We start from the raw sequence: 17,727 nt of genomic DNA on the forward strand, positions 1-17,727 counted from the left end.
TAATTACTGTAATTGGCATTCCTAATATTAAAAGTCAAAATATTAAAAATTACCACAACTTTCTATTTACATCAAGGTATCTGGGAAATGGAGTGATAACACACAGAAGGCAAAGAGTTTATGAAATAAGTAAAAGAAAAGTTCCCGGATTTGAACCGGCCGGGGATCGAACCCGGGACCTTTAGCATGGTAGTCAGACGCGTTACCGACTGAGCCACCGCAGCCTCTAGGCATCCCAACCTTACCAAAAAATTATATTAGAACCCGTTCCCCCAAGTGGTACCGACAACTTGCCTGGCTCAAGGCCTAATATGTAAACTGTAAACACACATTTATCTCAATTTAAAACTCAATAATTTTATAGGCAAAAATTGCGAACATTTTGTGTAGAATAAAATACAAAATACTAATCATGTTAAACCATAAATAGTGTCATTATCATTAAACTATAAATAAACATGGCAGCTGATATTTTGCAAAGTACCTTTTAAAAAATTACCAAAATTAAGCTACAAAGACTAAAAAATATTTTAAGTTATAATCATGTAGTACATCCACAATGTTGTATGTATTTTCGCTGGAAGAAAAGTTAGTGAAATTATTGTTGTTTCATTAATATACTCAACAAACATTTCCATAGTAGGTTCATATGTACAGTATCAGAAACAGAAAAATGTATGTTTACATTTATTTTTTTACTTTCTGTAATCAAACTGTTCAAATATATTAACAGGGCCGTTTACCATAAAAAGCCTTTCTGTAAAAAATATATGTATCTATTTGTATGGTGCCAGAAACCATACAAGCAATTTTTAAACATGTTTGTAAAAAATCTTCAAAGGGGAATTTTTTAAATAAAAATCATGATTTTTCCACCCTGATTATAAGATATTTCAAAATGTGTAGCTTTATGTTATTTGAATTTGTGGCTTTCTTATTAGATTGTATTTGAAAAAAGAAATGCAGTCTCCTGAGGAAAAGGAGTTGGCGAGTGAATTATTTTAAGTTTTTCTACCCCTGATCATAATCATCATTATCTTAGACTTATTGTTTGCATGATGTGTAATGCACCACTCTCTTCCATACACACAGTACATTTTTTTTTCTATATTATTTGGAGGAAGTATCTCCCCTTGTACCTCCACTAACGATGTATGTGATTATCCCATGGTTCCATTCTTGTATTTTTTTTTTCATTTTTCGTGGTGAATAAATGTTAGAGGAGTTGTCAGCATTATTTTGATCATTGGTATGGGTAACTGAAGAAACAATAAATATACCATGTGACACTACTGTCCTATAATGAAACCGGAACATGTTTTAAATGATTTTTCTCTTCATATCGTAAAGGAATGTGTGGAGTAAGGTGATTCTCAAAACATAGGTTGATCTGATCACCTTATTGCGAGAGAGGAATGGTTAAGTTGAATGCCTGCATGACGTAGAAACGAGGAAAAATAGTTTGAGAGAGAAGAAAGCAGGGTCTGTTCGAGAGTTGGTGACAGAGTGGAGGAGCAAGAATCAAGGTAGCCGAGAGGCCATTACCTATTCCTTACAACGAAATGGGTAAGATCAATTACAATTCCATGTGCCGACTTCAGTCTTGAAGGTATAAGCATAATGTTTGGGTGTAATTCAGGTTACATTACGGTGCCTCTCTCTACACCGTATGCAAATTGTAGCGCACACAATTTTCTTTCCAAGCCATGAGACTTATCAGGAAATAGGAACTTGCAGCTAATACAGGGTGCAAAGTGCTTTCATTTGGTTAGGACTTCTACACCTGTAAAGAAGGATTTTTTCGCAGAATGCAACACATCCCTTTCTTTTCTTTTTTTTTTTTAAATGAACTTTACACTCCTCCAAAAAATTACCATATGCACCTTTTAGATATTTTTGTTTTTTTTTGTTTTTTGATATTTCCCCTCCTGTCTGTATAAGCCTCTCATTTTCTGTTGTTTTTAGACATGCACATACATACAGTAGGAAAAATACATAACATCATTTAAACTTGTATATATCGTATATCTGTTAAATTTTCCTGATAGGCCAGTACAGATATTTTTCCACCTTGAATCATATGGAGCCATTTTTATTGTTGCTAGGTGCTCAGCGATGACCAGAAGAGGAAGCAGTACGATGCATGGGGAACCACAGCAGACCAGATGGGCATGGGCAGTGGCCAAGGGGCAGACAGCAGCCAGTTTAGGCATAACTGGAACTTCAAATCATCCATTGACCCCGAAGAGTTGTTCCGGAAGATCTTCGGCGAAGCTGGATTCAGAACAGGATTTTCAGAATATGAAGATTTTGCAGAGTCAAGTTTTGGATTTGGTGCTGCACAAGAGGTATTTTATTATTCTCACTTTGCATTACTGGCACTTCAGCCAGTCACATGAAGTTCATGATTTGATCTTTAAAAACAGAGTTTACCAGGTTCGAGTTCCGGCTAGGGCATGGGTGGTCTTTGTGAGTGTCCTTTCATCAATTTCATCTAGTCATCGTCCATCCTCATTGTTGCCTTTAGTTAATCATGCAGAAAAGTAACATGAATAATAATAAAAGAAAGCAAGGGAACCTCAATATTTCCAGCTTGACCATTTAAAATTGTGAACCGTTGATGTTCGAACTGATTTTGATACTAGTACTCGTTTTGACATTTAAAAATTACATTCTGTTGAAAGAAAATGATAATTTTTTGGTCACATCGAAAATTGTAAAAATATCAAAGTGCATGATGCAATTTCTATTCGACCCCAGATTAACAAGAATATTTACCCATTTGATTGTTACAATTTTAAGATCCTTTAATGGCTATTTGAAGAAATACATCTAACCAATCCCAGTGAGCATCTAATGTTGAAGGCAGAATAAGTAGTACGAAATGCAGGTTTTGAGCCCAATTTTAAGAATCATATTTTTATGTAGGATATTTGTGCAACAATTGTGGTGCAATTTCGCACTGAAAGAAGTAGGTCCTTAAAGCTGTCATGCTCACAAATTTTAACTGCTAGAAATGTTTTCAGCTTTTGAAAGGAACCACCAAGGCACATAACCAAACCTGCATGGCCCACTTGCATAAGCTTTTTTGCAGGAAAATGATGAATCATGTTTCCTCAACAATAACAAAAAGTTGTAGAATTTGTGAAGAGAACTTAATGTAATTGTGTAAAATGAAAGAACATACTTTTGCAGATGTCGGTATTATTTCATTTTCTGGCAACAGTCAACAAATGGCTATTTTTTCTGTGAAAGGCATGTAAGGAAATATAGTTTCCCATTTTACACGCATTTAATTTCCAAGGTTGATTGATTTTGCTTTATTTTACTTCGCTTTTTGTGCCACTTTTGCCTAATTTGCGAAGATGGAGATGAGTGATGACATGATGAAATTGATGAATGGACACTCACAAACATCCATGCCCAGGCTGGGATTCGAACCTGGTACCTCTGGCATCGTAGTGCAATGTGCTAACCACTCCGCCACAAGGGCCCAATAATGCAACATGTTATAAGCTTTTCATATGTTGTAATTTGTTTTAGACAGAGATTGTTGATGGGTTCCACTGTATGTGAGAAAAATCATTTGGCAAGAAAGACACATTAAGTATTCGTTATTACTCTTTAGAGTATGCATTCAAACTTCAAACATGTAACCAATTGATATGATGTAGAACAGTCTTTATATAATGAAGAGGTTAGCATTCAGCAATCGAAAGTTGGGCTTTTCCCATAGGGTCATTCCATGCTAAAGGATCCTATGGTGGTTGCATGGCCATTTTAGAAAAAAATCATTTTTAGTTTCTAGATATCAAAACCAATCTTCCAAAAAAATTATTGTCTTTAGTTCTCCTGGGAAGCCATTTTTCCAACATGGCGCATGGCTATTTTTTGTTCATGTAGCACTTTTCAGAAACCTTAATATCTCAAAAATCATTACAGCTAGAGATGTGAAACAAAAAATTCATTTTGTAGCTAATGAAGTATACTTTCTATGATAATCAAGTATATTTTGCTTAAAATTGCATCGTAAGTACGAAACTTATGGTGAAAATTAAGGTAACAATAGTTAATAAATTGGATTTTTAAGCCTGATTTTTTTCAATGAAGGGGATTAGTCTAAGGCTTGATTTTTTTTTCATGTGTAGACCTGCCTGCAGGGTGTCTGTAAATAAAATATCAGTGCTTAGAAATGCAACCATTTTTTACCATGGGCTCAAACATTGCCATTCATTGAATTTTGACAGTTTTCCAGGTTAAATATCTCAGATGGGTTCTTTTGAAAAATTCTGATATGTTGCACAAAGGAAGCCCTGCATGAACCTAACCCACAGTAAAAATCTCAACTTTTAAATTCAACTCGTTTTGGTCAATATGAGGTAACGTATGTCACCTAATTTCTGAGGTTGCAAAGTAAGGTTAAACATCCCATACTTAGAATAATGAAGTCATTTCTTTTTTCTTTTTTAAATTTGGGTTAAATAAATAGCCTCAGAAAATATAGTAACATAAGGTTTTAATACTTGACTTACCAGAAATTGAAATTACAAGGTATGACAATTGAAAATCTGCGAAATCTCATTGTAAAAGGTTTGATTTATTAGGTACACATGACCAGTTGGTGTTGTCAGCTCCAGTTTCCTATTCATTTTCTTTGTAGCCCAGTCAATAAAGGTTTCATGTTGGAAATAAATCCGTAAAAGCTGAATTTTGGTCAGTTGTTAGAACATTACTAGTAGTGCAAAATCCCAAAAGTCCTGCCCCTCCTTGCGGTGCTCCCCCCCCCCCCCTCAGTGCTCCCCCAAACATCAATTTCGCAGACTGTCAGTTATTGACCTATATCTCCATAACCAATGGTTGTAGGCAGATAATCTTTTTTAAATCTTAATCCTCATTAGATGGGCTGCAAAAAATATTCAGTTTAATGTTTCGATAATGGTGGTTTTGCCGTAATTTAAAAAATAATCTTCAAAAAGTGATTTTTTTGTAATACTTTCTGAAGTTTTTGCCTTGTAACTTTTGAACAAATGAAATGACAAAAAATTGTTTCGGATAAAAGTTGTAGCCTAATTTATAAGCTTTAAAACTATATCAGTTTTAATATATTTTAATGAAAGATGCACCATAAAATATGTGTTAAAATGGATTCCGGTTAAGTCCGGAATCATTGACTTTTCGATAAAAGCATGAGACTTGGTAGAATCAATTGTTATACCACTTAAGACATGTTCAGTCGAGTAGTCAATTGCCATCTGCGTGCTGATCGCCGCCATCTTGGATATTTTTGATTTGATATATCTCTGGAACGGTGGCACCTGTCAACTTCACGATTTTTCAGAAATGCTCCAAATAGTGTAAACTTTCATAATATATCAATAAATCTATTCTTGAAAAATAAAAATTGTGGTTTTGTAGAAAACTCACTTTATGTGAGTAACTCCGAGTTAAGAGTCTTAATAATTTTCGAACCATACAACAGTATTGTATATTTGGTAACATTACGAAATGTATGTTAGAAGACTTTATACAAACTAAACCCCTAAAATACTATTTTTTTGGGATTTATAAATTTACTTTAAATAACATTTTTAAGAGAATTACAGGATTGGCTATACGTAAACCAATTTGATTTCTGAAAGTATGAATGAATGAACTGCGGTGGCTCAGTCGGTAACGCGTCTGACTACCATGCTAAAGGTCCCGGGTTCGATCCCTGGCCGGTTCAAATCCGGGAACTTTTCTAACGTTGGAAGCGGCCCCGGCACCCATCCAGCGTCGAATGACATGGTTACCTGGGGAAACCCTGGGGGGTAAAGGTGGTTAGGGGCATGATGCTGGTCACATCACCCCCACTCACGACCGGATCAAGAAAGTGTGGGGCATTACCCCAACACCCCCTATACGCCTTCATGGTTTGGTGCGAAGCACAAGGGAGCAATTTACCTTTTTATACTTTTTTATGAATGAAAGAAAGACACATTTTCATTGTAACTGATGATAGAAAAAGCAGTGAAAATGTAGAAAATATTTTGTTATTTGATCAGATCTCAAAATTGTATCCTTCACATTTCCATAATGTAGTGGAGGCAAGATTTGCCATTCAACACTTGGAACGTCCACTTCACTGTTAACTTGGCACGTATTTTATGATTTCTCTCTAGTTATCACCAGGGAATACATAGTATTGTCAGCCATTGATGTATCCAAGGACCTCTGTCACTCTGTACGCCTCCCATCAGAAATCAGCAGAGCTGGGTTGACAACAAAGACACCTACAAAGATACCAACCCTATGGCTATAAGAGGTTCTTTCATGATACAGAAATTTTATTATTCTAGCATCCTCATGCGGACAAAAGTGGATCACAATATCCCATTCTAACCATGTCAAAACGAGTAACTACACATTTCCGGATGGCCTTAAGCTCAAAACACATTTCTCTTCATAAACTTTTATCCTTTCTCATAATATCTATGAAACAAAGTTAAAATTAACAACAAAAAAAACAGTAATTTTGCCTATAGTATTGTATGGATGTGAAACTTGGTCCATTGCATTAAAAGAGGAACATAGATGAAGAGTATTTGAACCTAAAAGGGATGAGGAGACATGTGAGTGGAGATGGTTAAATAATTTAGAATTGTATAATTTGTATTCATATCTAGATATGTATTATTAGAATAATTAAATCAAGAAGATTTAGGTGGACAGTTCAAGTGGCACGAATTGGAGAGGAAAGAAGAGTTTGCAGGATTCTTGTTGGGAGACCTGATGGTAAGAGACCTGTAGGAAGAGCAAGACGAAGATGCGGGGATAATGTTGAGATGGATCTAAAAGAAATCAGTCAGGATGGAAAAGATTGAATTGATTTTGCCCAGGATAGGGACAGATGGAAGGCTTTTGTTGCTGCAGCCATAAACCTGCGTGGATTTTTCTTGTATGTCCACTTTATGAATAAATAATAAAGGAAACAAAAAATAATATATTCTACCAGCTTTGGCCCTCCAAAATAAATAGCCTACTTTCAGTGGAGTGCCCAAGAAGGGGTTGGTGGGGATAATAATCCAATACCGTTGTTCTAGTATTCCATAAACAATTACGTCAAAGGCAGGATAATGTGGCAAAAACAGGGCTGTATACTAAAAATGTATATGTAACCCCCTCCCTTTCGAAATTCCTGGGCATGCCACTGCCTATCTTAAGCTGCTACTACATTTAAAAAATATGGGGGAAGCTCAGTTTTAGAGCTGACCGGTCGTGGGTACCTAATAAATCAAACCTTTCGCAATGAGATTTCGCAGATTTTCAATTGTCATACCTTGTAATTCAAATTTCTGGTAAGTCAAGTATTAAAACCTTACGTTACTATATTTTCTGAGGATTTATTTAACCCAAATTTAAAAAAGAAAAAGAGTTGACTTTATTATTCTAAGTATGGGATGTAGTTTAACCTTACTTTGCAACTTCAGAAATCAGGTGACATATGTTACCTCATATTGACCAAAACGAGTTGAATCTAAAAGTTGAGATTTTTACTGAGTTAGGTTCATGCAGGGCTTCCTTTGTGCCAAGTTTCAAAATTTTTCAAGAGATATTTAACCCTGAAAACTCAAAATTCAATGAACGGCCATGTTTGAGCTCATGCTGTTAAAAGGTTTCCATTTCTAAGCACATATTTTATTTACAGACACCCTGCAGGCAGGCAGGTGAAGCCTCAGACTAATCCCCTTCATTGAAAAAATCAGGCTTAAAAATCCATTTTTTTTAACTATTGTTACCCCAATTTCCACCATAATTTTCGTACTTACAATGCAATTTTAGTAAAACATACTTGATTATCATAGAAAGTATACTTCATTAGCTACAAAATGAATTTTCTTTCAGATCTCTAGCTCTGATGGTTTTTGAGATATTAAGGTTTCTGAAAAGTGCTACATGAACAAAAAAAGTCATGCACCATGTTGGAAAAATGGCTTCCCCAGGAGAACTAAAGACAATACATTTTTTTGAACATTAGTTTTGATATCTAGAAACATGTACAAACATATGTACTAAAAATGATTTTTTTCTAAAATGGTCATGCAACCAATTATTTTAAAATTGGTTCATTTGGCTTGGAATGACCCTATATTCCTTTAGTGATCTGGGATCCAAGAAGTCTTGCATGACTAAATCACATTTTCATGAGTAGGTATTATAAGTAGGTAGCTTATTTGAACCTATCATTGAAATAACCCAGTAGCAGTTGTTAGATGAGATGTTGTTAGTTATCATTTTTCTGCCTCTACAATGTAATTAATTACAAAATGTTACATGCCATTCTTATTAAAAATAAACTAATACTTGTTTAAAAAAAAATGTTTCAGGTGATTATGAATCTGACATTTGCCCAAGCTGCACGAGGTGTAAATAAGGACATAAATGTAAATACTGTAGATACATGCCCAAAGTGTACTGGTACCAGGGCTGAACCAGGAACAAAAGCAGTGAAGTGTACTTACTGCAATGGCTCGGGGATGGAGACTATAAGCACAGGTAAGTTTACATCATGGTTTCTTAGAGGTGAAAATATGGCCATATTTGAAGTAATTTTATGTATCATCTTTAGCCTTGTTGCATTCTCGTAATATTTCATGTTTATTGCGAATCATATCAGTCTTTTACAAGCAGGCAAGCACTTTCTTAGTGTTTTGGCTTGAGTGACATATTCGTGCTCTGCGATGCTAGGGGTCCCGGGTTCGAATCCTTGCCTGGGCATGGATATTTGTAAGTGTCCATTAATCAATTTCATCATATCGTCACTTATTCCCATCTTCGCAAATTAGCCAAAAGTGGCACAAAAAGAGAAGTAAAATAAAGCAAATCAAATCAAAATCACAAATCACATTTTTGTGCTGCTGGTGGGACATAATGACACAGTTCCAGGCTTTGTCTTCTACTTTGCCTGGGGCCATATGTGTCATTTTTTGGCTGACACTCTATCAGTGTTACCTTTGGGGGAAGGTGAAAGAGGGGTTCAGCATATTTTTTGATAGCAGAAATGCAATTTTTATTAAGACCCCAGTAAATGTCTAAAATGGCTTCTGCGCACCCAGTAAACTAATGTCATTAGAAGCAATGTTCACATGTCCTCTAGTTCCGATATAAGTTTTTATGGTCAGTAATACATTATACAAAATAATGACAATAGGTCAGTGTGAAGAGACCAGTTTCTCATATGATGGACTGCAAGAGATTTTAGACCGGATCACAGTTAGGCAAGTTTCAGACTAGAAAGACAGATTGTAAGTGAGGCATGTCACTTGGAAATGAACCTTCAGAAAGAAATGCAAACCTTTGTACTAGAATGACGCAACTAGCTGCACATGTCTCTTCTCATGCCACTCAGACTGGCCCATTTTCTCAATAGCATGTGTTGTGTTGCTTCTGTCTGTGAATGCTTTTCTACAAACTATATGAGGCCCATGTTGTTCTTTGTCACCTTGGTGTGAAACCTCCCATGTCGCATGTAACGTGTCATTTTAATCAACACAAGGCAGCTTTTGGGCCAAACGTTTATCTATATTGATATCTTCCGAAGAGACTAGGATGAACTAGCATCACTTAAAGCAAAAATGCAATTATTGTATTGCTTTCAAATGTCATTCTGTAGTTTTTATTGTCCGCTTTCCTGATTATCTTCAGTTATTTGACACATGTACAACACTAAAGCGACATGACTTTTGGTAATGAGCAATATATCAGAGTGATACTGTGAAATTCAACAGAGTATGGAATACAAAATTGACAAAGCAATACTTTCTGTCAGTACAGTGGAATCTCGATTTTACGTTTCTCAGGGAACCAGGCTGAAAGAACTTTAAATATAGGAAAATGTAAAATCGAGGAAATTTTTATAACATTTGGATATGTTGGGACCATAGAGATTGAATGTATAATGTTGAAAAATGTAAAATCAGGGTTCCACTGTACTTGGTTTGTCACATTTTTTTTCCAGCCATTTCACGCTACGCAGGAGTCACAAAAGTATTGGCTGGTATCAGCTTAACCCAAGTTTTAAGAAAATAATGTTCTGGGTCTATTGTAGGTTCAAAAATAATTTCTGGTGACCTGCATTATTTTTATTTTTTTAATTGCTGGAGTTGTCGTAATTGTATCGAATTGTAACTGAGATTTTCTTTGTTATGCCAGGTCCCTTTGTAATGAGGTCTACATGCAGATATTGCCATGGAACACGCATGTTCATAAAGTTTCCTTGTTCAGAGTGTGAAGGAAAGGGCAGCACCGTTCAGCGGAAGAAAATAACAGTTCCTGTTCCAGCAGGTAAATAAATAAATTTTAGCTCTTCTCAACATGCTCTAGGTATTCATTCATATGTGTCCCTAGTGCATTAAAGGTGGATGCTATTGAGAAGTGTGTAAAATCTCTTTGGATATTTATAATACCCGAATGTCTACGTCATTTTTGTGTTATATATGAGGGAAAGTTAAAAAATTAGTTGCACTTACATATAACGGAAAGATACATTTTCAGGGATTTGGTTGGCAACACCTTGAAATAGTGGAGTAATGGTTGCACTGAGGCTGTTAGGGATTCAGACGTTGTCATGTCAGTTATAAGCAGTGTCTTGTTTTCTTTGAGCATGAAGGCATGCCCCTAAGGAGATTTCATCTACAATTGCATGAAGTGTATGGTGATAAGCAAATTTTGTGCCAGGAGATCGCAAAATGGTGTGTGCTATTCGAGAATGGGCATATGGATATTAAGGATGACTACCATCAACTGAGACTGTGGAATGCTGTAATGAATTGATTCACAGTCCAGACCTTGCACCCTGTGATTTTCATCTGTTTCATCCTATGAAAGAAGAACATGTGAAGCGGTGATGATATTCCAATGAGGAAGTTAAAACTGTGATGCAAGATGGTTATGAAAAGTTGAACGAGAATTCTTTAAACAGCGGATAGAGAAACTCTTGTCACACTATGGCAAATGTTCAAACAAAGTTTGTGATTATGTAGTTTTTGTAGTGTACTTTCATGTAAATACAAGAACTGTCCTCTATATTCCATATGCTATTTCTTTCATGCTAGTGCAACCAACTTTTTGACTGACCCTCGTAATTGTGTATATTAATATATGTTTGACATCCGAATCTGTAAATTTTGTGTTTCAACACATCATTACCAGAAATGTTGCAGAACACATTTATTTTTATTAATTTGCTTGTGTAAATTTTAGGGATGCGCTGATAAGAAATTTTGGCTGATACCAATAAAGTACCGATATAAAATTTACTGATCAGATATAAAATTCCAAATAGCCTGAATGCCTGAATGGTTCACTGACCTTAACAAATGTGCATTTTGAGTTGACTACAGTGCAAAAGAAGTTGCATATTTAGCCATTTATTATTTTAAAAAGTAGGGCATCGAAATTATCCAAAAAATTAAAACAAAATGGCAGAATTTTGTTTATGAGATATTTATAGATATATCAGATTGGTTAAATAATTAGTACCTTACCATCCGGCGCTACAGCTCCTGTCAGGCCATGGCCTCCTCCACTATGTCCCTCCATTTCTGTCTGTCCTGGCATTTCTGTTTCCATCTTGTTACTCCTATCTTGTTTAGGTCCGTGCATACTTCTTCCTTCCATCTGCTTCTAGGTCTTCCTTTCCTTTTAGTTGAATATAGCTTACTCTCTATTATTCTTCTCGGCATGGCATCTTTTGGTAGGCGATATACATGTCCTATCCAGCTGATTCTCCTGGCTTTAATGAAGCGAACTATATTTTTATATTTTATTAGTTCCTCTAGTTCGTGGTTGTATTTTATTCTCCATCCTGTTTCTTCTCTAGTTGGTCCAAATATTTTTCTTAATATTGCTCTTTCAAATACCATTAGCCTTCTTTCTGTATCTTTGGTCAACGTCCAAGTTTCGTCTCCATATGTTACTACTGGCCTGATTAATGTATTGTATATTTTCATTTTTGTTGTTCTTGTTATTATCTTACTTTTCAGCAGCTTTCTATTTGCATAATATGCTCTATTTCCTGCTCTGATCCTTCCTTCCACACATCTTCCTATCTTATTTATTTCATTTATTTGATTTCCCAGGTATTTGAATTCATGTACTACCTCGAACTTCTTATTACCTATCTCTATTTCTTTTCTTCTTTCTGGTTTTCGTGCTATTTTCATATATTTTGTTTTATTTATATTTACTTCTAGGCCCATTTCCTTAGTATAGTTCTCCATGTCGTTAAATACTTGTATTAACTTATTCATAGATCTTGCAATGATTGCTATATCATCTGCATAAGCGCAGATTTGTGAGCTTTTATTAAAGATGGTACCTCTTTGGTCAATCTGTTTTATAGCATCATTCAATGCTATATTAAATAGTGTAGTCGACAATCCGTCCCCTTGTTTTACACCTTTTTTTACACCTTTGTCAAATGTAAACTCTTCACTGAGTTGTCCTTTTACTTTTACTCTTGCTGAGGTGTCCATCAGAGTCATCTGTACAAGTTGTCTTAATTTTTTGGGTATACCAATTCTTTCCATTGCTTTAATTAGTTCTTCTCTTTGTACACTATCAAAGGCCTGTTTGAAATCTACAAATAGCATATGTAGTTCGCTCCCATGTTCATAATGTTTCTCTAATATTTGTCTAATTACAAATATTTGGTCTATGGTGCTCTAATTTTCCCGGAATCCTGCTTGATACTCTCCAAGGATGGGTTCAATTATTTCCTGTATCCTTTTATTTAATATGCTCGAGAATATTTTATATCCAACATTTAACAATGTTATTCCTCTATAGTTGCTACAATTATATTTGTCTCCTTTCTTATAAATGGCACATATAGTTCCTTGTCTCCATTCGTCCGGTAGTTCCTCCTTTCTCCATATTTTACTAATCAGCTCGTGTATTTTCTGATATAGTTGTGCGCCTCCATGTTTAATCATTTCGGCTACCATATTATCACTTCCTGGTGCTTTATTATTTTTTAATCTCCTGATTGCTTTTGTTACTTCATCTAACGTTGGTGGTTCTATTGTTTCTTCTTCCTCTTCTTCTGTTTCCCGTTCTGTATTTCCAGCTTCTATTCCATTTTCTCTTCTTGACAGTTTTTCTTTGAAACTTTCTGCCCACCGTTTTCTGATCTGATTTTCTTCATACAGCATTTCTCCATTTTTATCTTTACATCCTTCAATTTCTGGTTTATATTCTTTTGTAAGACTGAACATGGCTTGATAGAATTTTCTTCTCTCATTTTTTTATCTAATTCCTCTACTTCCGCTATTCTTTGTTTTAAATATTGTCTTTTCTTTTGGGTACATATTCTTTTAGCGGCCCTTCTTAATTCTGTGTATCTTGCACAGTTGCTTCTAGTTTTTCTCTGTAACTTCTTATTTCTTGCTTCATTCTTCTTCTGGATGGCCTCTTCACATTCTTCATCAAACCATGGTTTTCCATATTCTCTTTTCTTTTCTCCTATTTTCTCTTCATCTGTTTTTAGTATTATTGATTTTATATTTTTCCATTCTTCATTACTATTCCTCTCTTCTATCTCTTCTGTTTGCTCAGTAATTTTTTCATTAATGGTGGCTCTAAAGGTTTCACACACCTCTCTATCTTTAAATTTCTCTGTGTCCCATCTTTTTCCTAACATTCTTTGTTTTCTTCTGGCCACTTTAACAATTTTTAATCTTATTTTTGCTCGCACCATGTAGTGATCCGAATCGATGTTAGGTCCTCTCAGGCTCCTGACATCCATTATCGATGACCTATATCTTTTATTGGTGAGAACATGGTCAATTTGGTTTACTTCTCGGGTTCCTGGAATCTTCCAAGTTCCTAAATGAATGTTTTTATGAGGGAAAGTGGTACTACTTATTATCAAATTGTTTCTTAAAGCAAATTGTATTAGATATGCTCCGTTTTCATTACTTATGTTGTGGTGAGTATGTTCTCCGCTAGCCTTATATGTGGCTTCCTCCTTCCCAATTTTAGCATTAAAATCACCAATAATTAAGATCTGGTCATTTTTGGATATTTTCTCATATGTACTTTCTAATAATTCATAAAATATCTCTTTTTCTCTATCTTCTTTTTCTTCAGTTGGTGCATGTATTCTCAATCTACAGATTCTCTCATTTATTGTTTCTATCTCCAATATTTTCTTGCTGGTTTCTTTCTGAATCATAAAACCAGTTCCAAATAATCCAGTTCTTTCTCTGGTTCCACTATATATCATGGTAAACTCTGGTTTTCTTATAATTCCACTTCCCTGCCACCTTATCTCCTGTACTGCCATTACTTCTATCTTATATCTCATCAATTCTTGTGCCATTTCCGTCATCTTTCCTGTTTGTACCATAGTTTGGGTATTCCATGTTCCAATCCTTATCTCGTAGTCCTTTAAAAGTTTGCCAGGTTCATTTCCTTTATATCTTCCTTTCCGAGGCATAGTGTTTGGTTTCTGAACCATTTTTTTGTTTTATGGAGCCGGGTTGTTAGCCCTGCACCCAACCCCCAACCTGGAGGACCAGGTAATTTTCTGTTGGGATGTTCTTCCCCTAGCCTTTGCCAGTCCCCTGGCTCCTGCAAGGCAGCAGTGCTGATTTTGGTCCGCCCTGGCTGTGCCAGTACTATATATATCTATATAGCATTCCCCTATCCGCCACCTGGGGAGGCACCCGGTTGGAGATCAGCAACTCCTGGCCGGGAAAATAATTAGTAATTTTACGAATAAACTGATACACTGATATGCCTGTATCAGCCGAAACCAATAGAGTAAAGATTAATCTGTCCCTTCCCTAGAAATTTCTGCACTTGGAATTTCAGTTACAGATATTGAGCAGGCTTGGTTAATTCATGCATGTAAATATTTTTTTGGTAATCAAAGTATTCAATATTTTTGTAATTTTTAGGTGTGGAGGATGGTCAAACTGTTCGCATGCCAGTAGGAAAGAAGGAAATATTTATTACATTCCGAGTGGATAAGTCAGATTATTTTCGAAGAGATGGTGCAGATATTCACACTGATGCTCTTATTTCACTATCACAAGCAATATTGGGTGGAACAATCAGAATCGAAGGAATATATGAAGATCTACATGTGCAGGTAAATGTTCATGATTTAGTTGTAAATACTTCAAGTAATGTGTGTGCTGAACCCCCCCCCCCCCAATAACCAGTCTCAGTTCCCCCTGTAACCCCCCAAAATTTTTGTAGTATGGTAGATGCACTTTGACCAAAAACTTAAAAAGTTTGTTTACATTTTCCAGTATTAAATTTCCATTGAGGCAAGTACAATGTTCAAGTACATTTTCTAGTTCAATTAGATTGCAAAGTTACTTTTAATATGATGTGTACTAAAATCAAGGGGGGGGGGGGTAGATGCAGATATGCCTGGATAGCAGTGGCTACCATTTGAAATCAAGGGGTCCCAGGTTCAATCCCCGGTGGAGGCACATATCATTAAGTGGCTCGGATTCCACTATAAGCTGTAGGTTTTGTCCCAATTAGCTTCTGTGCATATAGTGGATTTTAATACAAATCCAATCAAGTAAACATTTTTGCATACAATGCAAAAATCAGCACGCTTGGGCAATTTCATTCTTCGCAGGCCTAGGTCTACATGCTAATTAATTATTATTTGCGATGTTAGAAAATAATTTCTGCAGTACCGTCAAATTGGCCAAATTTGATTCCATGTAGAACAATCAATCTTTGAAGCACATCTCTTAAAACTATTGATCCAATTCTGATCAATATTCAGAGCTTAATATATTCTGAAATAAAATTATAATCTTCTGCAGTCACTTCTCTAACCAAAATGCCCAGTGCAAGAGTTGCAATTACATAAATCTAAGGATTTTATGTCAATATATTTGTCTCGTAGTGAAGTTGGATTTTTAGTGAAAAAAATTTTGTCTCTTGAGAGTAGCACGTCCTAAGTGGACGATATTTTTCACATCCTCCCCATTTTTAGCCCTAAGTTCTGAATTCCAGTCGTTGAACAAGAAATGTAAGATATTTCTCATGGAAGAGAAAATAGTATGTATCATTAATACACTTTCTATTCAAGGGTGTTTTTGCATATTTCATGCCTACTGTATTAAGTTAGTGCCACTTTTCTGAAGCATGAAAAGCTTCAGTGTTTATGCGCTCCCTGTTGTGATTTGGACAGTTTAAGAGTCATGGCAAACTATGAGGCAGAAAGGAAGCCAAAATAAAGACCTTCGGCAGCTGCTTGCAATGATTGAAACATTCAAAATTTCCTTTTGAGAACTTTATAAGCTTTGTGTTATTAAAGTGTTCATCAACTGTTGCTTGCAACAAGCCAAAATTGAATTGATGACAAGAGGTTGAGTGCTCTATCTGTTCTGCCCTTTGAAGAGCTTGCAAAATCTTTGGATTTAAGGAAGGTTGTGACTGCTCATAAAAACACGTATCTTATCGTAATTTCTTGCTGTGGCTCATTTTCCCATTTTAGCAAAAAAATAATCACACTGTTTACATAGACATAGTGTTATGTGTAGTATTTATATGTTTATCCAGCGAGTTGATAATGAGTGTAGTTTCTATGATGTGTTTTGTACTCTTCACATGAATAGTAAGTCTCTGATATTATTCCACTCAATAATGGCTTAGGAAAAGAAACAACATAATTATTGCATTTTATTTGACATTCGAGCCTAAAAGTACTTTTGTATATGATGGAACCAAATATAACATATCTTTGATTTATCTTGAGTTCTGATTGTAAAATATGCCAGCGGTAAAATTATACCCTAGTTAAGTATGAAGTAAATATGTTTTAGCCGGTATCAGTTAGCCCCCCGAGAATGTGACTCTGAAATCTGTAGCCCCCTCACTTATTTCAAGCTAGCACTGTCACTGTACCCCAAATGTTGTCATCTTACTTCAAAATTACATTCACACGAGTGTTTTATAAGTATTGTAATCTATAACATCTGCCTTTTTCCTTAGAACATGGGAATGAATTTTTGTAAGGTGTTTATTTTGAGAATATTTAAGTATGTAACTGATTTGTGGATTACTTTTCAGATAGCACCTGGCACGTCATCACACACGCGGATTAGGCTAAGTGGGAAAGGAATCAAGAAAGTGAATAGTTTTGGCTATGGCGACCATTATGCTCATATCAAGGTGAAAATTCCGACCAAACTGAGTGATAAGCAGAGAGCACTGATGCAAGCTTATGCTGAACTAGAGGAGGACACTCCTGGAGTCATTCACGGAATCTCAAAGACCAAAGATGGTAAGCTTTATGTTATTTTATAATATATTTCTGTCATAAAAGTTTATTATAATCGTGATGGCAAAACAATTGATGAACAAGATTATGAATTAATGCAGAGAAACGTGTATGCCTTAAACAGGACTCGCTGCATCACTTGTTATAACCTCTCCTTGCTGGCCTCTATGGCAGAGTGGACACTAGTTTTGAGCCCTGGGTAAGGTATGAATGTTTCATTCATTCATCTTCATCATTGCAATTGCCCTGGATAGGTTAAAAGCTGCATAAATTAGTTAAAGTAGAAGTAGATACACTTGATTGTCGAGACTGGCATGTAGAATTGTAACATTGGCAGGTTTCCATCAACATGATTTATAATGTAATAACAGTGAAACAGTGGCATGTACGTAAATTATCTAATAATATATGGTGGTATAATGCTTGGAAAT

General features: G+C 35.5%; 1 protein-coding gene across 3 annotated transcripts in view; it reads left to right on the top strand.

Moving 5' to 3' along the window:
• Positions 1 to 17,727, top strand: part of LOC145985268 (dnaJ homolog l(2)tid, mitochondrial-like) — a 35,829-nt gene that overhangs the window by 11,373 nt on the left and 6,729 nt on the right. For all 3 annotated transcript variants that reach the window (XR_014441410.1, XM_083119074.1, XM_083119075.1), the window contains exons 3-7: positions 2,106 to 2,348; positions 8,367 to 8,535; positions 10,192 to 10,323; positions 14,943 to 15,136; positions 17,086 to 17,299. Coding sequence is in view for 2 of the 3 variants with exons in the window: in XM_083119074.1 (XP_082975200.1) it covers positions 2,106 to 2,348; positions 8,367 to 8,535; positions 10,192 to 10,323; positions 14,943 to 15,136; positions 17,086 to 17,299 (952 nt within the window). In the remaining variant the exon portion in view is untranslated. The remainder of the gene's footprint in view (positions 1 to 2,105; positions 2,349 to 8,366; positions 8,536 to 10,191; positions 10,324 to 14,942; positions 15,137 to 17,085; positions 17,300 to 17,727) is intronic.

The sequence above is a fragment of the Lepisma saccharinum genome, chromosome 3, assembly GCF_977018435.1.
Source record: "Lepisma saccharinum chromosome 3, izLepSacc3.1, whole genome shotgun sequence".
In the NCBI taxonomy this organism is placed as follows: Eukaryota; Metazoa; Arthropoda; class Insecta; order Zygentoma; family Lepismatidae; genus Lepisma; species Lepisma saccharinum.